The sequence below is a fragment of the Siniperca chuatsi genome, linkage group LG14, assembly GCF_020085105.1.
Source record: "Siniperca chuatsi isolate FFG_IHB_CAS linkage group LG14, ASM2008510v1, whole genome shotgun sequence".
Lineage (NCBI taxonomy): Eukaryota > Metazoa > Chordata > Actinopteri > Centrarchiformes > Sinipercidae > Siniperca > Siniperca chuatsi.
In genome coordinates, this window is record NC_058055.1 from 16,355,043 (window position 1) to 16,380,897 (window position 25,855).

General features: G+C 40.8%; 1 protein-coding gene across 3 annotated transcripts; it reads left to right on the top strand.

Annotated features, from left to right (window-relative positions):
• The first annotated feature begins 295 nt into the window (after nt 1-295).
• On the top strand, nt 296-25,462 carry elnb (elastin b). 3 transcript variants are annotated; one of them, XM_044223425.1, is made up of 52 exons: nt 296-616; nt 3,743-3,928; nt 4,348-4,503; nt 4,628-4,648; nt 4,748-4,933; nt 6,569-6,679; nt 7,289-7,381; nt 7,455-8,045; nt 8,419-8,499; nt 8,625-8,672; nt 8,771-8,833; nt 8,924-8,971; nt 9,144-9,206; nt 9,329-9,373; nt 9,526-9,846; nt 10,060-10,095; nt 10,220-10,507; nt 10,660-10,692; nt 10,797-11,150; nt 11,323-11,355; nt 11,465-11,905; nt 12,017-12,046; nt 12,694-12,867; nt 13,102-13,233; nt 13,343-13,375; nt 14,550-14,585; nt 14,720-14,851; nt 14,956-15,003; nt 15,342-15,395; nt 15,710-15,802; nt 16,040-16,063; nt 17,201-17,221; nt 17,436-17,462; nt 17,643-17,669; nt 17,754-17,768; nt 17,912-17,935; nt 18,128-18,187; nt 18,592-18,840; nt 19,024-19,212; nt 19,333-19,371; nt 19,463-19,519; nt 19,625-19,879; nt 20,004-20,060; nt 20,142-20,438; nt 20,530-20,571; nt 20,683-20,967; nt 21,056-21,385; nt 21,973-22,047; nt 22,230-22,280; nt 22,600-22,623; nt 23,037-23,102; nt 23,764-25,462. In XM_044223425.1, exons 1-52 carry the CDS (start codon nt 541-543, stop codon nt 23,805-23,807), a joined length of 6,264 nt encoding a protein of 2,087 aa, XP_044079360.1. In that variant the 5' UTR covers nt 296-540; the 3' UTR covers nt 23,808-25,462. The 3 variants fall into 3 exon arrangements, with proteins under 3 accessions (XP_044079360.1, XP_044079361.1, XP_044079363.1); XM_044223426.1 differs by lacking the exon at nt 17,436-17,462 and having other exon boundaries at nt 14,950-15,003; XM_044223428.1 differs by lacking the exons at nt 17,201-17,221; nt 17,436-17,462 and having other exon boundaries at nt 14,950-15,003.
• The last annotated feature ends 393 nt before the right edge of the window (nt 25,463-25,855 follow it).

The window sequence follows — 25,855 nt, forward strand, 5'->3', positions numbered from 1 at the left end:
ACCAAAAATTCATGATATATGCCTTATTGAGTCACTAGAGTTAGTGTTTCCCCTCCGCTTAGACATGACACTGTTTTGAAATCCATAAGGAACTTCTGGCACAGTTCCTTTTTCTTTTTGAGGTGTCTGGAGAGAGTGAAAAGCAGGGACCCCCAATTTTTACAATTCACATACTCTCTTGCCTCTCATACATGTTCTCTCTCTCTCTCTCAGCCCCCCACCCACTCTTCATACTCCCTCTTTTTGGCAGTAGAGAACCAAATAAATGCAGCCCAACAGTCATTGGGGGGTTAGAACAACCCATTTGGTTTAATGAGGAGAACCAGTGTGTTTTCTCTCCCTCTCCCCCCTCTTTCCTTGTCTATCTTCACATTGTTAACTCTTAACCAATTACACAGTGTCCTGTCTTGCATCCTGTCCCCTTTTTTTCTGCTCGCACTCATTTTCCCTCCTTCTTTCTTGAGGCCTTGTTGAGCCCTGATAGGCTTGCTGGGGATAAAACCTGGAGCTTGGGAGAGGAGAGGGACATTTTGGAGCGAGATGGCGAGAGGGATGGTGGCCACGTACCTACATGGAGTCCTTCTCTTGGCTCTGTGGAAACCTTCACTACAAGGAGGTGGGTCCCCTTTACTGCATGTGTGCAGCGCTCAGCAGTGCAGCACCTGTGGATCAGGTGTCACAAAGTTTATGTAGCAGTGTTGGCAGGAAAGGGATGCATGAATTCAGGTCCTCTTTTCTTTACTGGTAGTTTAGTGCATTTTCTATGAGAGTTGTAATTTGAGATGTTGTGAGCTGCAGCAACTATGATAATGATGATTATAATAAGGTTGTGTAGGATTCTAGTAGAAATTGGCTGCTGCAAATTATTGATGATGATGATAAAAATTACCTACTGCATATAAACATCTGCCAAAGAGTTGAAATTGTTTCAGCGTGGTTTCACTGAAGAGAAGTGACAATTTGTTTTGCAGTATTATAAGGGGTTTTCACTGACTCATTATCATTCCTGCAGTCTATTTTCATCTTGTCTTCAAGTCTTTGAGGACGTTATGAGGTAAAGACAAAGAATGTGTGAATTAATTTGTAATCGCTGAAGCAAAGGTCAAACTCATCTCCAGTCTTGCTGTCAGATTAAGAATCTGACTGTGGAGAATATTGGACTGAGCATGTGTTGGACAAACTTTACCTTTCCTGTATCAAAAAGTTTTCAAGAGTACTGCCTACTCCTCTGAGTGGAGTGCTTTTTTTTCTTAGTAATAAACAAAACTTGTCTTTGTTGATATTTTTGTTGAATGATTCAAAAACATTGTTGCTGTAACTTTCCACCCACTTTTTGTTTCTTAAAGATGGACAGATAGCTACGTAGTATTCAATTCCCGGATGTTTGTCTGGGTGAACTTTGAAATCACTTTAGTATGTAAACATGTTAAATAAGAACGAATCCCAGGTGTATTTTTCAGCTCTTCCTCCTCTTGAAGCATGAAGTCTAGACAATAGGGTTATACTTAATGCTTTTAATAAAATAAAATTAAAAGCTTTAACTATAACTGTGTGCTCCAGACCTCATCTCTCCAGATCCTGTCTCTTATCTGTTTAAGCTTTGTGTTGGCTGATGCAAGGAAATTCCCCTCATCCTCTTCCTCACCTTGTTAGAGGAGAGCATGGGTGGTTTAAAAGGCTGTTCCAGGTTGTTGTGTAATTTGACCAAGGTCAGGCTGAACGACTGCACACTGTCATTGGCTGTTTAATTTCTGTGTTTTGGTTTTACTGAAGTGGACTGGATGAATATTTGTACTTAAGTTTCTATATTTCTGAACCGTCAGCTTGAATCATAAGTAAACTGAAAACCTCTAAACACACAATATATTTATGTTAACAGCAAATAATAGGTTTTAGATGCAAAGTGCCTTTATTATATAGGAGATAGTATAGAAAACTCAAACAGGGAACATTGCAATTACATGGTCAGCATCTTAGATCCTTAGGCCACCAGGATGTATAATGTGACTTTGTCTGAGTCTTCATAACAAATTGATTTGCTCATTCTAAATTGAATTTGAAATCATTATTAAAAACAGTGCCAGTGCACCTTCAACAAGATTAAGATTCTACAGCCACTCTAGCGGCTCTATGAAGCTGTAATGTTCATTCTAAAGAAAACCAGACTGTTAGATAAACCAAAGAATTGGGCACATTTCAATTTTGACCTGATGGTGGTGCTAGATGAAAAGCCAAGGAATCACTAAAGTTCACCAAAACCATGAAAGTCTGCACCAAATTGCATGTTAATTCATCCAACAATTGTTGAGATATTTCAGTCCCATTCATCCCCTGGGAACCATGAATGTACCAAAATGTACGCCAAACTATCTAATAGATGTTGAGATATATGAAAAGTTTGACCAGCTGGTGGCGCTAGAAGAAAAGTCAGGGATCACCAAAGTCAGTAGAGTTCTCTAGGGATCATTAATGTCTGTACAATATTTCATGGCAATCCATCCAATAGAGTTGAGATATTTTAGTCTACACCTAAGTGGTGGGCTGACTGACAGACTGAGATTGTCATCCCTAGAGCCACAGTGCCAGAGTGGCTGAAAACAATAATAGTTTCAGTATGATATCATGTATCATGAGTAATAAATGAGACATTACATTACCAATTCTGTAATGAGATATTTATGTCACTATATCACTGTAGAAATGTTCTAGTGTAATACATCTATAGTGAACATGAGTGTATAGTTGTACCTGTCCAATGTTTTATTTCAATAAAGATTTCTCCCAAAACAACAAAAGTTTTTTTTTGGTTGGGGGTCATTCAGCTCTGCCTGCTGCAGTTAGAGCTGAATGACTGAACACTTCAGTTATTTACTGTGTGTTGTTAATGTGCTGTACATGGCAATACTATGAGATCAGTAACTCACATTCTTTAGGAATCCCTACAGACCTCTTCTTTTCACATCTGGACTGTGGGATCTTAAAAAACCTTTCCTTTTATAGTTGTTTGCTCTCTGTGTTTCTATTTTTGGCTATCGTGATTTGTGGAACAAAACATAGGTGTAGAAAAGTGTGAGAATTATGACCAAAGAAGCATGCCTTTTGGATGAAGCGTTTTATCAGCTACAGAGAAACTCACTCAAGGCACAGAGCACAGGGTTGATAATTGCTATACACAAGCACGCATATACACACACACTGAACGTAAGGACACACGTAAATGTGATCCTTGTTATCTGCACATATTAAATGGGTTTTATTTAGTGCTGGCAAAGAGGAGATAATTATGCCTCATTGAATGATGACTCATAAATTCCACAAATTCTGACATCTGCTAGTCCAAAACAAAGAAAACACCATTCACCATTAATCTGCTGTCTATACAGGCGATTTTCAGCTCTTAGAATAGTGTAAATTTTTTCATTCATATTACACACGTTTTTTTTTTTCAAATAAAGTGTGATATTTTTAGACGGTGTAGTCCCTCATTCGTCCAGGAGTGTTCCATCGTAGAAAAGGTTTCAGTCGTAGTCATCTGGACACTGTTTTCAGTGTTCTGATTTCCCAGACCATTTTTTCACAATTGAGAATGACTTCCGGATGGGAGCCGAAACGTCTTGATTCTGAAAACAGTGTCCAGATGACTCTGACTGAAATCTTTTCTACGATGTGATATTTTTACTCGAACAGAAAAACTAGTTGTAACTCGAAACCATTACAAAATCATGTTGGTTATGTGTATCAGGTGTATATATACCTGCTGGTGGAGCAGCAGGAGGAGCTGGAGCCAGCATAGGAGCTGGTGCAGGACCTGGAGCTGGATTTGGCCCTGGAGGAGCTGGGACTGGATTTCAGCCTGGTGGAGGAGCTGGACCAGGAGCAGGAGGAGCTGGTGCTGGTCTTGGAGGCTTTGGACCAGGAGCTGGTGGAGGTGAATGGCATTTGTGTTTTCCATTAAATTTGAAACACTGCTTATGACTTCAGTTTGAAGTTATGAATATGAGGACAGACATGTAACATACAGGCATCAGCTTTCAGATGCAATTCTGGTCGTGAAAATTATACTTAAACATTTACGATTGTGTCATCACTTATAGAAGCGCTATATTTAAATTTTTTAAATATGTTTCGTTTAAATGACATCAGTTACTAGAGGAGTCCCAGGTGACAAGCCAGGCAAAACAGGTGTGTTTTTTATGTCTCACACATAACAAATCCCTCATGTTGATTTCAACCACAAGAAACAAATCTGGCTATAAATGTGTCTACAATCTGTTGCTGCTTTCACTTTCTGTACTAATGTTTGTGCATGTTTTCAACTCACAATGTCCCGATGACTGTATTCCCCAGAGGGCTATGGTGGTCACGGACCAGGAGGAGTCGGACCAGGAGGAGTCGGACCAGGAGGAGTCGGACCAGGAGGAGTTGGACCAGGAGGTTTCAGGCCCAGCACTTTCGGTCCAGGCAGTGGTGGACTGGGAGTCGTACCTGGAGGTGTTGGGGCTGGTAAGACAAATATGGCTGGTTGACATCTTGATTATCTACTCATTCCACCATCTGTAGAGCAAAGCCTAGCAAGATTTCCATTATGCCACTGTTGATTTAACTGTTGATTGCTTTCTTCTTACAGGTGAAAAGCCTCCAAAAACAGGTAAGACTTTCAGGAGCGCCTGTTGTTAGAGCACTGATTTAAAATGTGTTTTGTAGAATCCCCAAGAAGAAAATTTAAGTCCTTAGTATTTGTCTCTAGGAGGTGGCTACGGTGGTCGTGGAGGAGTGACTGGAGGGTTTGGAGCAGGACAGGGACCAGGCGGAGTCGGGTCAGGTGGTTTTGGACCAGGTGGTGTTGGTCCTGGAGGATATGGAACTGGGCCTGGAGGAGTTAGTCCAGGTGGTTTTGGACCAGAACGCACTGGTCCAGGTGGCCAAGGCACAGGCATGGAGTTTTTTTTGTTGTCTTTTTTGAAAAGACAGTCAAATTAAATACTAAATAAAACATCACCCTCATTAAGCACAAACACGCACCCTGAGCACATAGCTTTCCTCTCATATTACAATGGAATAACTATGTCAAAATTTCAGTAAGAGTGGGATAATTAATAACTGCTAGTATTGCTACATCCTTGTTCCAGTTACAGTGTGCACAGCCAACCTGATAACTCATGAGCACCAGATAAATACTGGTAACATTTGATACCTTGTTATTTGTTCTATAGGAAGACTCATACACACAACAACCTTTGAAGGTACCATTGTATTTTTAAAATGTAGTTTAAAAACCTAGTAAGCTCATTATTTACAAACAGATGCTTGCCTGCTATGCTTACTTGCATCATCTGACCTTCACAATAGTTCAGAAGTTCCCTGCTCTGCACAAATGGATCAGTGGACAGCCCCTGTACTGTAAATATTGTTCCTCTGGTCAATTCAATGCAGCAGGATAAGGATTGCATACATGTATCATTATTTCATTTCCTCATTACCTCAAGGTTATAAGCTATTGTTGAGGGGCCACCCACCCTCATGCACACACACACACATACAGTGATTAAGGGTAATGCATTAGGCATGGCAGGTCCCTGATAAAGGATGGAAGTCATCACATCAGTCAGAAAGACTGATTTTCTTTGGAATTTCAGGCCTCTCTGTTTTTCATCCCCCAAACATGCGAGTTGCCTGTGCAGGATGAGGAATGTTGGTGATAATATCCGAATGATTCTCAGAGATTAAGCCTTGGTTTTGTGGAACCTTTTGAATTCTACTCATTATGCCGGTGGGTAGCAAATGGGTCAGTGTAAGCACAGGAAACATACTCATATGTCATACTTTCCAGTTTACAAAAAGTCTGGCCATCTCAGCCAAACACATTTTTTCATCTACGCTTCACAATAATGCCAACAAAGTTTGTTTGTGTTGCCCTGCTCCACCCTGAAGAATAAGACGCAAACATCCTCGTTCACCTGAACAAGCAATAGGAGGCATGCATTTATAAACACTGTGCTGTAATTTGAAGCAAAAATCCACAAAACCAGTTAAAGCCAAAACTGTACAAACTGTTACATAAACATATTGATCTAGATAATGCTTATGATTAAGACAACATTTCAGAAATAAATGGATTTATTCAATCAAATGTGCAAAAATGAGGAGCCAGAAATAAGGCTGCCCTAGTTAAAATCTTGTATTTCAAAATGAAGCATCATGTGTACCAGCTCTCTTTTAACAGGGTGTGAGATAATTTAATTAATAGCTTGATGTGGCAACAGTTTTTACCACTTGGTCTCCCAGTGGTTTTCTCCCCACACAGGCTTCAGTTCCCTCTCTGCAGCCTTGTAATTGTTACTGACCCATCTATAGCCAAACGCTATAAGAGACTTAGTTTTAAAGTCAAACATGCACACTTCAAACAAATGTTCAAAACTTTTCCGGAGAATAAGTTAATCCTTGTGAGGTTTCTCTTGGGCAGCCATCATACATAACATAACATTACAAAAGGGTGGAGTCACTCAGGGACACGCTGAATTCATTAATGTATGATGTAAGTAATGTTTCTCTTTTATCTGCTCATTAGGCCTTGGGGCAGGGGGTGTGGATGGAGGAGTGCTTGGAGCAGGAGGCCACGGGACTGGCAGAGGTCAGGGAGCTGGAGGGCTTGGAGCTGGAACAGGCTACGTACCTGGAGGTCAGTGGTTTTCATTTGTCTACATCTGTATCTTTACATGAGACCAAATAATAGGTTTAAATCCATAGGTCTGTTTCTATTTCTTCTTATAAGCAACATGTGCATGAATGAATAAATACATTAATAAGTAAGTCGCTCTCCAAGTGTTTTTGCACTGTGATGCAACTATGAGAATTACTGAACAACATAGTCAATGTATTTATTTATTTACTGATTTATCCATACCAGTAAGATAAGCATCAATAATAATAATAATAATAAACTTTATTTGTATAGCACTTTTAATACAAGAAATGCAGCTCAAAGTGATTTACAATAAAGAAGGCACTTTCTATTTAATTAATAAACAGAGCTGGCTCACGCTTGTGTAACATCTACACATACACTGTTGCCCAGAGACTACATGATTTGCCAAGGCAATGTGCGTGGCACCAAGCATCGTAAATGAACCTGTCAAGGTGCCACTGAGCTGCTCCGCTTAAACAACCAACAATATGGCTTTTTTAGGTGTGAGACCTTTACTGGTCATATTACACATTACTTACCTTTGTATATATTGCTTCCCTTGAAGGATATATATGTATTAAACAAACCCCTGTCCTGACCCAGGTGGCTATGGAGGCTTTGGAGGTGGTTATGGACCAGGTGGTGCTGGTCAATACCTAGGAAATGGTGGAACTGGACCCAAACCTCCTAAAACAGGTATTCGCTGTTTACTAATGAACATTTTAATCACTGAAATATGACTGAATTTTGTTTGTTTTTTTTACCTTAGGTGGAGCTGGAACATCACTTGGAGGAACAGGTTATGGGCCTGGTGGTGCCGGATTTGGGCCTGGTGGCGCAGGAGTTGGGCCTGGTGGTGCTGGATTTGGGCCTGGTGGCGCAGGAGTTGGGCCTGGTGGCGCAGGAGTTGGGCCTGGTGGCGCTGGATTTGGGCCTGGTGGTGCTGGATTTGGGCCTGGTGGCGCAGGAGTTGGGCCTGGTGGTGCAGGAGTTGGGCCTGGTGGTGCAGGAGTTGGGCCTGGTGGTGCTGGATTTGGGCCTGGTGGTGCTGGATTTGGGCCTGGTGGCGCAGGAGTTGGGCCTGGTGGTGCAGGGTTTGGGCCTGGTGGCGCAGGAGTTGGGCCTGGTGGTGCAGGGTTTGGACCTGGTGGCGCAGGGGTTGGGCCTGGTGGAACGGGATTTGGGCCTGGTGGTGCAGGAGTTGGGCCTGGCGGAACAGGATTTGGGCCTGGTGGTGCAGGAGTTGGGCCTGGCGGAACAGGATTTGGGCCTGGTGGTGCAGGAGTTGGGCCTGGTGGTGCAGGAGTTGGACCTGGAGGAGCAGGAGTTGGCCCTGGTGGAGCTGCTGTACCAGGAGGAGGTAGATAACATGATTTACATTATACTATACTCTATACAACATATAGATATATGTATTCTACAATAGAGAACAAGCTTCACATAAAAAGCACTAAAGATTAAATGCAATTTAGTACTGTAAGTAAATGCATTAACATTAATTAAAACAATGAGATATATTGTATTTCTAGGGAAAAGCTTATATCAAGTATTAAACATGCATTCTTAAGTGTCCTGTAAAGTGTTGTTTACTGTTAACCTTTCAAGGTATATTAAGTTTCAAAAAGATAACTCTAAGAATTACCAGGTGAATAAAATATGCTGTTGTAAAAGCAGCACTTGTAAAAGTTATATTTTATCTACTAAAGTGACCTTTTACTTCATTCCTGTTTCAGTTCCAATGCTGCCACAGACTAGTACTACTGGGGGAGGACCTGGAGGAAAGAGCGGGGGTAAAGCATCAAAACAAGTTCCAGGTAAACTCCAAAAGAAGACAAACCTTTTCTTACTAAATGATGTACAGTTCAGTTCATAGTTTATGATCAACCAGAAACAATGAAGTCTTTGGGACAATATTCTAAATTTGCGTATAATCACACAGGAGTTGGGGTGCCTGGACTCTATCAAGGTGGATTTGTACCTGGCCAAGGTATGTTGTAACACAACAAACATATAACAAACATATAATAACATCTATTGAACAATATTATAATATATCATTGTGAGGGATTAATCTTCTTTGGCTAGGTTTTGGAGGCCGTGGTGTTCTCCCTGGAGTGGCCACAGGATCTGGACTTGGGCCTCAGACTGGTGTGTAAATGCACTCAATGTTAATGAATCTTGGAACATCACATCTTGGTGTGACACACATGCCTAAAAATAAAACCTCATTCCTCACAGGGGCCGGAGTACTCGGCCAAGGGGGTACTGGACCAGGAGGAGCAGGAAGTAAGACTCATAAAGTCCTAAACTGACAAACTATGTTATGTTACAAGCTGATTTTTAATGTATTACTTGATCTTTAATATTAAAAGCTCAATTAACAAAACTAAATGTTATCCCCAGCTGCAATTCAGTATTTCACAGGATGAGCATCTCTGTAATGTATTTCTCACCTTAGATGGTCGTGGACAGCAGTTGCCTGGGGTTTTTCGTGGTTACCCTCTCATATCACCAAAATCAGGTACACAGGAACCAGTAATGCAACTCTGCAGCTGTATTTAGAGTTAAATGACATCAATGATAAATGTAAAGGAAGAAATCCCAAAAAATAGCAAAATAGCAAATTTATTCTTTCAATTACAGGTGCGGGCAAATCGAAGAATCTAGCCAAAGCTACAGCTAAATACGGTAAAGACACATTAGTCATATTCAACATATGACAGTTACATAATAATTGAATGTGTTGCAAACATAACTGACATGAGGCATTAGCATCCTCTAATTATTAAATACTCTGTAGTGACATTTTTGTAAGCTCACCTGTTTGTTTTCTTGACCAGGTGGAGCTGGAGCTGGAGGACGTGCACTTGGTCAAGGAGGTGCTTTGGGGGTTGGGGCTGGAAGACTCCCTGGAGGAGGAGCGGGAGTCGCACCTGGTTTAGGAGGTGGATTTGGAACAGGAGGTGGACCTGGATTTGGAAGTGGAGTTGGAACAGGAGGTGGACCTGGAGCTGTACCTGGATTTGGAGGTGGAGTTGGAACAGGAGGTGGACCTGGAGCTGTACCTGGATTTGGAGGTGGAGTTGGAACAGGAGGTGGACCTGGAGCTGTACCTGGAGCTGTACCTGGATTTGGAGGTGGAGTTGGAACAGCTGGTTTAGGTAAATCCTTTTTCTTTTAAGGTAGACCAAGGTGCACCCATCAATTTTTTTTCCATATAATGTAATTTACCATTCCTGGAATATTTTCAACATATTTTCAACAAATATGTCAACAATTAAATCAATATCCTTTTACATATTAAATATGATTTTTTTGCACAGGTCATTTTGTGTTTCAGTAACTGTTTACTGAGACATTGTTTTGTGCCATAGGTTATGGTCCTGGCGCAGCCAAAGCACGCAAATACGGTGAGACATATTTGCACATTTTTGTAAAATACCAAAATAACATGATGAATATGTAGTGTGTGTATTTAACAACCTCTTTTAGTCTATAGCTGAGACACACTCAAAATGCCTTTAATCTCTCCAGGTCAGCCAGGCGGTGCAGGCACTGGTGCATCTGGAGGCCTTGGAGGCGGAGGACCAGGTGGAGGAGTTGGCCTCGGCACGGGAGTGGGACCTGGCTCTGGGGTTGGATTTGGTCCAGGTGGTGCCGGCACTGGGTCAGGTGGTCTTGGTTATGGTCCTGGTGGTACTGGCACTGGTCCTGGAGGAGCGGGTTATGGGCCAGGTAGAACTGGGTACGGGCCAGGTGGAACTGGGTACGGGCCAGGTGGAACTGGAACTGGATTAGGAGGAGCAGGAACAGGACCTGGAGGTAATTATGAATCACTAGATTCAGGGTTTTGAATAATTTAGCCTATAATTATGCGACAGTAGTTTAAGATACAGTATACAGTAGTTTGATAGACTGTATTGCATTAGCAAAGACAAATAATAATAATTATAATTACTATATTTGTATTTCAGGGTATGATGCCAGTGCCAAAGCTCGTAAATATGGTAAGAATAGTTTAGAATTGAAAATATGCAACTTTATTATTATTGTATAATTGTATTTAACAAAGAATATCACAGCAAATAAAACATGACTGTTCTCCTCATAGGCATGTTAAGTGGAGCACTTGGTACAGGAACAAGTACTGGAGGAGTCAGGCCTGATGGTGGTACTGGCTATGGACCGGGTGGAGTTGGACCAAGTGGTGCTGGTACTGGCTATGGACCAGGTGGAGTTGGACCAGGTGGTGCTGGTACTGGCTATGGACCAGGTGGAGTTGGACCGGGTGGTGCTGGTACAGGGTATGGACCAGGTGGTGCTGGTACTGGCTATGGACCAGGTGGAGTTGGACCAGGTGGTGCTGGCACTGGTCCTGGAGGAGCGGGTTATGGGCCAGGTAGAACTGGATACGGACCAGATGGAACTGGAACTGGATTAGGAGGAGAAGGCACAGGACCTGGAGGTAATTATGAATCAGTTTAGACTTTTGGAAAATGTTGCCTATAATTATGCAACAGTAATAGTTTAAGATACAGTATTAACAGTAACAGCTCAGGATATAGAATTAACAGTAATTCAACAGATTGTATTCCATTAGCAAAGACGAATGTATAATTACTATATTTGTATTTCAGGGTATGATGCCAGTGCCAAAGCTCGTAAATATGGTAAGAATAGTTAGGATTGAAAATATCCAACTTCATTATTATTATTGTATAATTGTATTTAACAAAGAATATCATAGCAAATAAAACATGATTGTTGTTCTCCTCATAGGCATGTTAAGTGGAGCACTTGGTACAGGAACAAGTACTGGAGGAGTCAGACCTGGTGGTGCTGGTACTGGCTATGGACCAGGTGGAGGTGTTGGACCTGGTGGTGCTGGTACAGGCTATGGACCAGGTGGTGCTGGTACTGGCTATGGACCAGGTGGAGGTGTTGGACCTGGTGGTGCTGGTACCGGCTATGGACCAGGTGGTGCTGGTACTGGCTATGGACCAGGTGGAGGTGTTGGTCCAGGTAGTGCTGGTACTGGCTATGGGCCAGGAGGAGTTGGACCTGGTGGTGCTGGTACTGGCTATGGACCAGGTGGATTTGGACCTGGTGGTGTTGGAACAGGCTATGGACCAGGTGGAGGAGTTGGACCTGGTGGTGCTGGTACAGGCTATGGACCAGGTGGAGGAGTTAGACCTGGTGGTGTTGGCTATGGACCTGGAGGTAGGAAAAAATATAAAGATATATTTAAATAAGGAGGCATGTCAGGATTCAAATAGATCCATTGGTTAATATAATACTCTTAAAATATCTTGATGTGTCTGCATTTTGCAGGTTATGCTGGTGCCAAAGCCCGCAAATATGGTAAGAAACAACTTAACAAAAAATGTACTAAATGCAGATTTATATGTTCATCATCAACCAGTCTTATGGTCTTTACAGTAAATCTGTAATTTCATGTAATTTGTATCAACAAAATTTAAAAAATATAGAATTAAATACATGTAATATCCAATTGTGCTTGTACATCTAAACAAAATGCAGCCGCTATTATTGTTATTATTTGTACCTTAGTCTCGCATAGCCAGACCTATCTCCACAGTTAGTTTTAGCACTCTGCCAGCGCTGGATAAAGATCTGGCTGAACCCATTATCATTCTGGTATAAGGGAAAAAAACACTCTGGCTTGTTTGTATTTCTTTAAACCAATCACAATTGTCTTGGGTGGCACTAAGCCCAGGATGCAACAACGGTGCTCTTGCAAAACGGTAACCGCAGATAGCGGAAGGGGACGAGAATTTCGACTGAAATAGTCGGCCAATGGTAGGCTTATACCCACAGCCTACTTCATGTGAGTCAGATTAATTATACCTATACTCTTTCCAGCTATAACATGTCAAATTGTCTGCCATTAAAACAGCCTATTGTGTATTGTGGGCTCTGAGTGATATAGTTAGTTAGTTAGTTAGTTAGTTAGTTTATATTTTCTGATAAAATGCTGCTCTCTGCAGGTCTGCCTGGAGGTGCTGGAGGTGCCCTGGGTGCAGGAGGAGGGGTCCCAGGAGGAGGTGTTGGACTAACAACTGGTGGTGGACCTGGAGCAGGACTGGGGGCTGGTGGGATACCTGGTTCTGGTGTTGGAACGGGAAGTGGACCGGGTGGCTTTGGACCAGGCAGTGCTGGAGGTATGAATAGAACTGTTTAAAACAAACAGAAACACAAAGATTATTAAACATATTATGCACATGTACATAAATAAACTACTCATGTACAGTAATTTATTAGTTATGTTCTACACTTGCTTCTTGCTGTTCCTTTTAGTACAAGATACAACTTTGTCAGAGTAGGTGGTTTTTCTTGAAAAACAAACATTTTGAGTATATTTCAAGCCTTTATTAGAGCTAAAATCCTCACCTTAGGGCTTCCTGGAGGGACTGGAGGAGCACTAGGGACTGGAAGAACAGGATATGGACCTGGTGGATATGGGCCTGGAGCTGGTTACGGACCAGGTGGAGGCTATGGTGCAGGACCAGCAGCTGGATATGGAACAGGTTCAGGGGGCAATTTTTATTATGTCCAAGATCAATTTTGCCAAACTCAAACTAAGCTAAATCCTAACTTGCCAGAATCCCAAAACTAAATGATTTCTGTTATTTACAGGCTATGGAGCTGGATCAAAACCTGCTAAATACGGTATCAAAATGTCCCTTTTTTGTTTCTTAAAAACATGATGATGGATGTTTCATCCAAATTCCAGTAAAAGTTATTTTCATATGATGCTGGTGTAGGTCAAGGTGGAACTGGTGCTGGTGGGGTATTTGGAGGTGGAGCAGGACGAAGTGGCGAGTTGTTTTAATTATGATGATAGTGAGCATTGCAAGCTGAGAGCAATATAGTTGAATTGTTTGCTGGTATTTTTTTCAACGATACACTCTCTAAACCCTCTTGATGGAGTTTCCTATACTCCATTTGTTATCTTCCGTAATTTTATAGGTGGTTATGGACCAGGAGGCTTTGGAACTGGCACTGGAGGTCTAGGTTGGTTTTAAGCAGAGTGTTTGTGTAGTAACGTGTAGTTTTGTCAGTGTTTAGATCTGAATCACGTTAAAAGTCTAAATCACATTTAAGTATGAACTATTCCTTTATTGACCTCTATTGGTTGTTAGTAGGAATTGCAGTAACTGGTCCTATGCACTAAACCTGGCCTGTAACTGAAACAAATAATCAGGTTACATACATGGTAACAGAAACACAATAGAAAAGTATAGTTAAATAGTAATATATCCCAATTTTGGAATGAACAATACTGTGTCATTTGTTTTATTACAGTAGTGTGAGACTCGGAGGAGCTGGAAATTTGAGTAGATAGGTGGGAGGACAGGAGTGGTTTCAAAGTTAATATCTTATATCCCAACATTTACTTGGTTGTGAAATCAGTCCACAGCCTGCTATTCTGAAATGCTGATCAGATTTTGGGGTCATACCTGTCCTAATTGACGATAACAGATGACATCATCACTCTGCTAAAAAGCTGAACACTAACAGCAGCAAGGTGTTATGATGTAATAATTGTGATATTAGGTGAGCCACCATATTTGATATTGTTGAAAGGTGATGATGTATGTGCAACGTTACATATTTAAGCTTCAATTTTTTTTGTTGTTGTTTCAAAGTCAGACTTCATGCTTGAAAGTGAAATTAGATAGCCAGAAATCACAGCCAGGAAAAGTGTGACCAGCACTAGTCAGCAACTCTACTGGCCACCTTTAATTGCTTATCTCATCTGTACAGATGTCTTTTTAGATCACTGTTTTTATCACATGAGTGGTCAATACTTATACTACGTCTTATTTGTTGTGTTCCTCAGGCTATGGCACAGCAGGATCTAAAGCTGCTAAGTATGGTAAGGTGTAGTTTGACAAGACTGTGTCAAGTAGAACAATGTGTGTCTATTATATCGTTGTTTGAACTGAGAAACAGAGCTGTTTATAAGCACCTCTTTTGAATTTACCAGATTTTCTCTTTTATAAACTGTAGGGCAACCTGGTGGAGTTGTACCTGGGGCAAGAGGGACTGGCACTGCAGGAGCTAGTACAGGGACCAGCACAGATATTTCAGTGAATGGCACTAGCACTGGCAGTGGTGCAGTGACAACCGCTGGACCCAGTGGTAAGCTTCTGTTTTGAGGATTTAGAATACATATTTTGGTTACAGATAATTTTGAATTGTTAATTAGATAATCTATGTGTGATAATCTACATCTGCTGGATCAGGAAGAGGACTTGGAGCCACAGGAGGTACACCAGCTCCAGCATCAGAAGGTATCTGTACAATGTTAGCACAAAGGAGTTGGTCAAAAAAAATAAATATTTTTTTTAGTCACATATTACCACAACAATACATTTACTCAGAGTTTCCAGTACAGTAGTTTTAATATAAAATATTCCTGTTTGTTTGATTTATTCAGTTCACACACTTATCCAAAGCCCCTGTATTTAGCACAATTTCAGGATTTCAGATGTTTTTAACACACCTATTTCTTTAGAACTTGATACTACTATATACTGTGTTGTTTTCAGCTTCCAATGTGATAATTATCTTATCTGATTGTTGATATGACATACCATTTCCCTCCTTTAATATTTTGCCCTTATTCCAGGTGATGGTGGTGTTGGCAGTGTGATAGAGGGGTCTGGAAGTTCTGGAGGAGAAGGTGCATTTAAACTTGCTGGATTCTTCTGAGAATCTGTCTTTACTTATCTTGAAATCATGCACAGAACAATTATCACAAACATTAAAATTCAGGTCCAAGGATGTAATAAAAGTTACAGAAGATGCCCCACAGACTCCATGGCAAACACCTGTGAATAAGAAGGAACAAAACATTAAAACATTAAAATGTTACCTGAAAAATATAAAACTCATTGTTCTTATGTATCTACACTTATTCTGTCAATATTGCGCTGTATATCATGTTAAAAAAATGGTGTCCACATGTGAAAAGGCTATTACATCAATATTAAACAGGAGGTACTGGTGTAGCTGGCAGACCAGTGGGTACAGGAGGTGATGGAGAAGGCCTGGGTGGAACAGGAATCCCCATCATTGGAGCAAAACCAGGTACTTTGGTCATGTATGCTACAAAAGACATATTAATGCAAGTTAAGGTGGTAATTTATTTTTTATACTACTTATTCATTCAGGAGTGTTTTGGAAGTAGTATTAGTGAAAATGTGATATGGTGGAAGAAACTTTGGTCTTTGGTGTCTTTAATCTCGCAATTTAGTCTTCTAACTGTTGTCTCAGCTGTGTTGTCTACCCACTTTTATGTTTTTTTAAATTATCTTTATAAAACAGGATTCAATGGGACAGAAGTTCCAGGTCAGTGTTTATTTCATAGCCAGGGATTCTGCATGTTTGTCTGCAAGTACTGCATGTTCATCCATTTCTGTCAGAGTGCATCTGTGGCTGTATCACTGTTTGTAAGTAGGCCAAGGAGGTTATGTTTTGGTCCTGTATCTTTCTTTCTTTGTTTGCCTGTTAGTCAGTTGGACTTCCCAAAAACCATTATGCAGATTTCAATTAAATTTGCTGGAAAGCAAAGGAACAGTGTTTCTTAGGTTTTGGTGTGGACAGTGCCATCATGTGGCCATAAATAAAGCACTTTACATTTTCACTCATAACTTTGAGGTGTAGAAGAAAACATATTTTCCCCCCAGGATCCAGGAATCAAAATTCAAAATCCCTGCTTACACAGATTGTCTGCCATTTTGGATCATTGCTAGATACTTTTTTCCCCCAGCATTTCAGAATCAGAATCAGAATCAGAAATACTTTATTGATCCCCGTAGGGAAACTCTTTAGCTACTGCAACAGGCAGCATGCGGGCTGGCGCATGCGCACTAAATGTGGAGCCAACAAATGTCATCCCTAAACCATCCCTTTACTAAATTTAGGACATAACAGATTTGAATTTATTTATTTAAGTATTAATTTGTTTTTTTAAAAGCCTCACTATTAATTGGTTGCCAAATTCTTGTACATGCCAAATGTAGACAAGTACTTAACCACTCAAGTTAAGTTTTACATTGATGCTATTTAACATTTCTAACATAATTTAAATAATGGAAAACTTGAACTGGTATAAAATGAGTCCTATAAACATTTTACTATACTAGTGTTACAAAGCATTTGTATGATTATAGACCCTTAAAGTTTCAACTTAATTAGCTCAAAAACCACTGGTGCAATTTTGATTAAGCTTGAAGGGGCGAAATATTTACAGTGTTCTTAAAAACATTAAATATTCTGATGGCATATGCATATTTACTAATCAAAATTAAAAAGGCCATAACATCCATACTACGGCTGGAATTTGCCGACATTTGGAGGGTTACTGAACCGTGAATGTAATTGGCCCAAGTACTGCATGTAACATATACGAGGGATCAACACACTTAATTTCTTCTTTTGTATTAGGAATTAACAAGACTGACAATTTTTTCTCAAATCCTACAGGTTCCACAGGAGCTGCCCCTGGTATGTTGACATAAAGTATACTGAACACTGAGATGTTACTTGTGAGAGGTTAATAGAGCTTATTATACACTAATGGACTGTGGATTTTGAAATAGCATGGGCATAATTTAAACATAAAATCTTCCTAATATGATACAGTGACATATCACGCTATCACAAATGCTTTTAATTTTGATGCAGATCACAATATTTCTCCACTTGAATGCTTTCACAGCTGTCACTGGTTTACCTGTACCTGAGAGTGAGTGTTTTTGTCAAACTTCCTATCACACAACTGGCACCACAGAATACTGCATGGCAGACTGACACTAGCTAACAACTGAAGCTGGCTACAAACATATTTAAAGAGGATTTATCTTTGAAAATGTATTGCAAAACTGTTTCTGATTGATACCAAGATAATCTATGTCTGTCATTACAGTTGGAGGCGGGGCTGTACAACCAAGCGGTACGTAAATCTCCATACAGTGTTCAATATACATATTGTTTTCAGGATTTCTCTTACCAGTATTTCTACTCTTGTTTCAAACAGCTGGAACAGGTGTTGGTAAGTAGACCTATGTGGCTCACATACTTCTAAAATATATATGAGATTTTAGTGATGCCTGTGCTTCCTGCAGTGTTAATTGGACTGACTTAGAGATTGTCACTCTGGTATCTCTCTTGGTTTTCTCTCTCTGTAAAATACAGGTGGTACAGGACTTCCCTCTGGAGGTGAGATTTACCACTAGACTCATACAATGCAGAGCACTTCTTCGCCTCATGCCTTCCAACTATGCTTGCAAGCTCATCCTTCTGAGATTTTTAATTATCTCTTCAGTTTTTACATCCTCTCGGCAGAGATCTTGTGGCTGAAATCAATGAATGTATTCCCTGACGTTTAAATTTCACTATATAATTGTGCAGGTTCTGGTGGTGATCTCTCCAGTGGGACACTGCCTGGAGCCAAACCTCTCAAACCCCCAGGTGAATAAAATCAAATCCAATTTACCCCACAATTTGCAACTCAAGTTTCAGGATAACTTACTTATTATGTGTTTACCCATTACCAAACAAATTACCAATGGGAAAAGACAAGTAACGTAATGTATGAACTCCAATGAATGGTAATCATCAGCCACCTATCAAAATCTGTTATACATTCAGAACAGCAATTAAATGTTGTCTTTTTATCCATTTGTCAAAGCTTACATCAGTCTACCACTAATTATGTTTCAGAAGAGATTATTAACAGACCGATTTGTGGAAGCTAATCTCTGTAATGGTGGTTTGGATGTAATAGTTTTGGTGGTTACTGACTTTGTTCTTGGTTCCAGTTTTAATTCTATGCTGAAATCCAGGTCTGGTGTCCTTCGGTGCTCTGTCTGCAGGTGTCCCCAGAGGCGACACGCCAGGTGAAGGAGATGGAGAGGGAGATCCTGATGGAGAAAGAGGTGGTACAGGAGGCACAGGTGGAGGACCAGGAGGAGTAGGAGGGCGTCCTACCAGTGCAGGAGCAGCAGGAGGTGTTTCAGGTGGCATAACAGAAGTGGGAAGAGGAGACAGTTCTGCTACTGGAACTGGAGTTGGACCAGGAGGTGCAGCTGTTGGAGTAGGAGGAACACCAAAACCGCCCAAAGGTGCCATTTTTGCCATTTGAATGTGCACTCTATTATGACTGTATTACATCTATCCACCACTGTGTATCAAACTTCTAATCTAGCTACTAGGCATGACTAACATGCAGTATGTAACAAAAAAAATATCAAAATATCTATTATATAAGAAAAAGATCTATTATATGTTTTTTTTTTTAAATGTAGCATACGGACCTGATGGGACTGTAGCAGGAGGCGTAACTAGTGGACCTGGTGGAGTAGGTGGGGTGGCAGGAGGAGGCACTGGGGCAGTTGGAGGAGGTCCAGGAGGAGTTGGAGGCGGTCCTGGAGGAGCAGCCTTGGTACCTGGGGCTGGTGGTCCTGGTGGAACAGGAGTCCTTAAACCTGGAAAAAGTGAGCTGCTACCATGTTTTGGTCTCTGAAATGTTTGTGTATTTATCCCAAACCTACATGCCTGTATTACAATGACACAAAGATGTTTGATTTATACATTTCACACACTGTCCATCATAGGCTACAGTGCTGGTGGAGCTGGAGTTTTACCACGTGGAGGTATGCACACTGTTCTTACCATCTAAGTTATAGCAAACAGATGACTGAAACATACCTAAAGTACAGTATATCTCTTTTTTTTCCCTGTCAGGCATCCGTTACCTGACTGGAGCTGGAGTAGGACAGGGAGCAGGAAAAACAGGAAAAGGTTCTATAAACTGTCAACTATATTCTCCTCACTTTAATAAGGACTTATTTTGGCTTCAGCAATGAAAGAAGCTACATGTTACATTTACTGTTTTTATCTTATCAGTATATGGGACTCTTGGAACAGGAGGCCAGGGTGGGGTTGGGCCTGGTGGTTATGGAGCTGGTCCTGGTGGCTATGGTACTGGTCCAGGAGGTTATGGTGCAGGACCCGGAGATTACGGGGCTGGCCCAGGTGGCTATGGTGCTGGGCCTGGTGGATATGGAGTTGGACCTGGAAGTGTGGGAGGAGGAGGAGGAGTAGGCCCCGGTGGAGTCAATGGTGGACTGGGGGGATATGGTGGTGGTGTTGGTCCTGGTGGTAAGTTGACTGCTATGAAAATAAACTCAATTTAAGTTTAATTTTGATGGGAAAAGAACACATCTCATTGAAATAGCATGTAATTGAAATATAAACTGCTTATTTTATATGCTCTGTTATCCAGGTTCAAGATATGGTACAGGTTCAGGACTGGGTACCGGCACTGGCAAACCACCAAAAAGTATGATAAGAATTGACAGATACAGAGTAAACATACAGCATTTATGCAGAGAATGTAAACTGAACCAATATTTGTTTTTAGGTTATGGAGCAGGAGCTGGTGGTACTGGCTTTGGGCCTGGTGGCTATGGGACTGGACCAGGTGGAGTTGGTTCTGGTCCAGGAGGTTTTGGACCAGGCGGCTTTGGGTCTGGCGGTCCTGGTGGCACTGGACCAGGTGGATATGGGCCCAGCACTGCCGGGACAGGACTGGGTGGTGTCGGAACCAGGCCAGGCAGTTTTGGACCAGGTGGTGTTGGGGTAGGACCAGGCACCTACGGACCTGGTGTTTATACTGCTGGAGGTCAAGGACTGGGGACAAGAAAGCCACCCAAATCAGGTACAATGGTCATGTATTTTAACACTAACAACAACATTTAATAATGTATTATGTTTAAAGATATATTCAGGCTGTTAACTCCTTCTGACAGGCTATGGATCATCCTCACTGGGTGGAGCTGGCTATGGGCAAGGTGATTAACTTCTTTATTCTAATACTTTAAAATGTACAGATGACACAGCTTTGAATGCCAGCGTGATGGATGCCAGGTTGGAGTTATTAAAAACCTATGCATGTTTTCTAGGTGCAGGGGTTGGACCTGGTGGAACAGGTACTGGACCTGGCAGATATGGGCCTGGTGGTTTTGGGCCTGCGGGCATTGGACCAGGTGGTGCCGGCACAGGTACGGGTGGTTTTGGACCAGGGGGTACTGGCACAGGAACAGGAGGCTTCGGACCAGGTGGTGCTGGCACAGGAACGGGTGGCTTCGGCCCAGGTGGTGCTGGCACAGGAACGGGTGGCTTCGGACCAGGTGGTGCTGGCACAGGAACAGGTGGTTTTGGACCAGGGGGCCAAGGATTAGGAAAAAGTAAACCTTCTAAATCTAGTAGGTAAAACTATAAGGCAGGTGATATACAAATATTCATTGTACTGATGGACAAACATCTGTTTCCCAGCAGGAGGACTGGGAGGAGGAACAGGAGGTGGTCCTGGTGGAGTTGGAGCTGGAGGATATGGTCCAACTGGAACTGGGACAGGCCCTTTTGGTTATGGGCCTGGAAGTGCTGGACCTGGTGGTTATGGGCCTGGAAGTGCTGGACCTGGTGGTTATGGCCCAGGAGGTGCTGGAACTGGTGGTTATGGCCCAGGAAGTGCTGGAACTGGGCCAGGGGTTTTTAGACCTGGTGGTGTGGGTGGATATGGACCTGGTGGCCAAGCACTTGGGAAAAGGAAGCCTCCTAATTCAGGTTACGGCTCATCGTTGGGTGGAACTGGCTATAGACCAGGTAAAATTCTCTACTGATGCATATAAAAATTTCATTAAAAAGATAATTCAGATAATTACTGATGCAAGTTCATATCATTGCTGGATATTGGCCATACAGTGGTATTTTCAAGCAAATGTTAAAAAAGCAAAAGCAAAGGCCACTGTTGGCCTCTCGAAGGATATGACATTTAATACTATTATTAACAACGAAATAAAACATTTGTGACATTTCCATATTATACTGTATGATGAACAAGTTTATATGACAAAATACAATAACCTCGAAGCCTTGTCCCCATGACAAAACTGGCCTGTCTCCATCTTTTAGTTTATTCATTTGTTGCAGTGAGATAATTAACTTACTGAGCTACCTGAGGTATCATTGGAGGCGCAAGTGAGTTTCTTGTTTAAAAGATGACTTACTTTAGGTGTGGCAGAGCACATACTATACAAGCACAACTTCACATTCTTCTCCAATGTACCTGGTGTTGTCTTTGTAAAAGGACAAAATACTCTGCTAACAGTATACTGTGTGTCATGGTTATCTTCTGGGGATTTTAAGTGCTTGAATGATTTCTACACCTTTATACTCACTTACCTATCTAGGTAGTGTAGCAGGAGGAACAGGAGGTCCTGCAGGAACAGGCCAGGGAGTAGGAGGAGGAGCTGGCAGCCGACCAGGTCAGTTTAAATAGAGCACTGATACAATTAAGAGTATAAACATTTGCATTTTAACATTTTGAGATGCATTCACAAAATTCAGACCACTGCACACTAAGCATCTTACCTGCCTGCTGGTGAAACCAGTCTAATCAGCGTGCTTTGTGTAAGTGATGCAGGCTGTAATGTGTCCATTGTTCCAGCAGGGGAGGTTGGCCCTGGCTACGGTGGAGCGGCTGGTGGAGGCTACACAGGTAAAACCGAAGCACATTGTCACATTATAACTCTCTCTCTCTCTCTTTGACACTCAGCATACTCTTTGTAAAGATTTAAAATGAGAAGCAACACATATAATATATTGATAACCCTTGTAGATACAAAAAAGCGATCAACACAAATGGTTATATAGAGACAAAGTAGGAAACAGAAAATGCTTTCAGGCCTCACATGGTGAATATTCGTTTTGGCATATTTTCATACGTGTCATTGCTGAGATAACAAATTGGGTAAATGAGACCATTGTAAAGATTATCAATTGCTTATGACTTTGTCTTTCCTGTTATTGTTCTCTAGGATATACAGGGGCCGGGCAAAAATGTAAGAAAACTCCTCTGAGATAAGCATGCTCTAATTAGCTCCAGTCTGTTAACACACATATGTCCAGCATTAACACATAGCTATACTATACACACATGGCACACACTGACACATAATGGTCTAGATGAAGACAATCATCCATTCCTTGTTTCTTAAATTAACTTTTTAATATTAGTTTATAACCTTTTTTTATCTTAAGCACAACAGTAAGAAAATCTGACATCTGAATTTCTGATAATTATTAACTATCACTAATTATCTTGTCAATGAAATAAATAAAATAAAAAAGGATGATAATTTGAAAATGTTCATGTATGCTTTTATAATCTGTGGTGCTGGGTGTTATTGTAGAGAGCCTGAGAGCCTGTATATATCTGCAGAATAACTTTCCTTTTTACTTTGATGTCCTTTAGCCAAGGCACAAAAGGCAGCCAAATATGCAGCCATGCAGGCCTTACTGGGAGCTGGGGGCTACAGAGGTAAAAAATCATACACATTGTATTGTTTTACAGTAAGCCAATATCTATACACTGTAAAACATTGTACTGGAATTTTGTGAAATCCAGTGGAGTCAACTAAAATTTTCTAGTTATAATTCAGACCCGTTCCAGGAGTCACAATCATGAGTTCTTCCGACACACAGTTAGCATATTAGCACACTTCCCAGGTTGCACTGTATAAGGATTAAAATTCTACACAGTCTTGTTCCTTCTAGTTTAAAAAATAAGTTACATGATGTTATGGTTGTTTCCTCTGACAGCAAACATGATGAAAGTTATATTCACTTCCCTATACACTTTGAATTCAACAAAGCCACTAGAAGCAGCTTTTAGTGTAATTTACCACCCTTTTCTTTGAGTTAACTCTGGTACAAACATGGTTTCTAGACTTGCTACATAATCTTATTCTACTCTGTACTCTAGCCACAAATAAAGGAACTATGTGGCTGTGATGGCACTGGGAAGCTATTCTGACAATATTCACTTATTATTTTACATTACAATTTACAACAAATTATTCAGTTCAACGCAGATATTTAATGTTGAACTAGCTTAACATGTTTTACAGTGTAATTTTTACTCATATAATATGTATCTTGGATCTCAAGTGAAGAATAATTTTCTCTGTTCTGGTGTTTAGGCGCTGGCTGTCAGGGTAAATACTGTGGCCAAAGGAGGAAGTGAGAGACCAACAGACAGGAAGTGACCTCATAAAAACAACAGTGGTGCTATTGCATGATCCAAGATTGTAAATGTCTTACTTGCCATAGAAGCTAAAGTTTCAACATATTCCACATTTCACACATACGCTTTCATTTGCTTAGAATTTATTCAAGGGTCTCTTTCAGAAAGAGCAATGGTTCTCAGCCTGTTAGGGTCCTGATTCCTTAAAACAAGGCGATGTCTCTGTTGCGGGCTGCTATGCAGAGTGGTCCATGTCGTACTGTTTTTTGGATAGTTCAGCAATTTGACTTTGGTCACAGAATTAAAAAAATTCACCATTTCACAAGAAAAAGTGTAGCGTAATCCTGGGGGATTTATTATAATAGTGATTTTTTTCTCCCATGAATTACCTTGTGACTCTCCTGACTACTGGGCTGAGAACCACTGAAATAAAGGACCAACATTTCTTCTTAAATGTTCAGGCCAAGCTGTACTATAATACACTTTTTGTTTATTGTTGTTACGTTGAACATCATTTGTGTTCCTGTGTAAGTATCACCATGAATCTTCTGGGTGAAGACTGATACCAAGGACACCCTCAGGGCAGCTCCTCCAGACCTGTCTGCATGCTGATGTCAATGTTTAAAAAGAAATCTACAAGGCCACACTTTTATCCAGTTAGACTGGATTTTACTTCGGTCTGCAGAGTGTAATGTTTGTTTTATTAATTTACTGTTTTAAGCTTTTACATCAAAGTGCTTGGATACACTTGGATAATCTGTACAGACAAAGAAACAGACAGCTGCTATTTTGGGGGAACTGTGAACAAAAGGGACTCCAAGTGGATCTTTTATGGTGTGGTTTGATTAGTCATTATCTGATACCTGAAAAGCAGTCTGTGTTTTAACTGTGCTTAGGCCTCAGCAGTATCAACAAATTTGGAGGCTGAACGTCCTATGCTGTTAACACTCGTGAGATTCTTCCACTCCCTTCACAACATTAAAGGCACTGTTTTATAGCTACATAACACTAAATTGTATTAGTGTAAACTTTTGGTTAACGTGCATATTTTTTCATTATTAGAAGGAGGTATTTGTTATGATATTACATTTACTGTTGAGGAAAGCATTCAAACTAAATGTGAGGTAATATAATTAGAATACATGATTGCATGAATGCATTTAAACGACATCTGAGGAGCATTGATTACTGCGTTTTTCATTTTTTGATGTACCTCCTTTAACACTGTTAGAAAATTGTTCACGTTTGCTAGTCTTTTTAAATTATGCTGACAAAAAGCAGAAAAAGTGAAGTGCTTTATCTATTTAGTCTCATTTTTATTAAATCGAGTGCATTAATACAGTATTAAATATTTGAGTAATTTTGTGTGTGTGAGTTTTAACAGTTTTTAAACTTGTGTACTACTATGATAAATATAAGTGCTTTGTTTTCTACATTGTCCTTGAATGTGTGCTGAATCACAATGTAGTCTGTGATGTCATTTGGATAAAAAGTGTAATTGAGTCTCATCTTGCATTTGAGCTTACGTTTGTGTCTCTATCGTGTAGCTCACGTTTTTTTAACATCTGTGTTCTTTATGTGGCCTATGAAGAAAATGATGCACTTTTGTACACTTTCAGACAATGCTCTCTGAAATAAAAAAGAAAGACCGATGACAGGTGCTTCGGGTTTGTGTTATTTCAAAGCAGCTAGAATAATTGACACATGCATACAATGTGAAACAGTAAGGAGGGTTTTTGGCACAAAGCAAGAAGAGAGCTGCACATTCAGAGGCAGATGTTGGTTGGATGTCGTAATCTGTTGTGCCATTTTAATAACAACAAGATGGCGTGAAATGAGAAAAAGGAAACAACAAACTACTGCCTGGGCAGACTAAAAAAGTTAGAGCAGCAAATTCGGCAAATACTGACCAAGTACACACTACAGCGTATTCTACTGTATAGTTCTTAACAATGCACAGCATATTATGTAGTCCAACACATCAATAGCATCAATGGTTTCTTCTCCTAATTCTGAGCTGTTCCCTATTCTTGTGCTATAACTGAAAT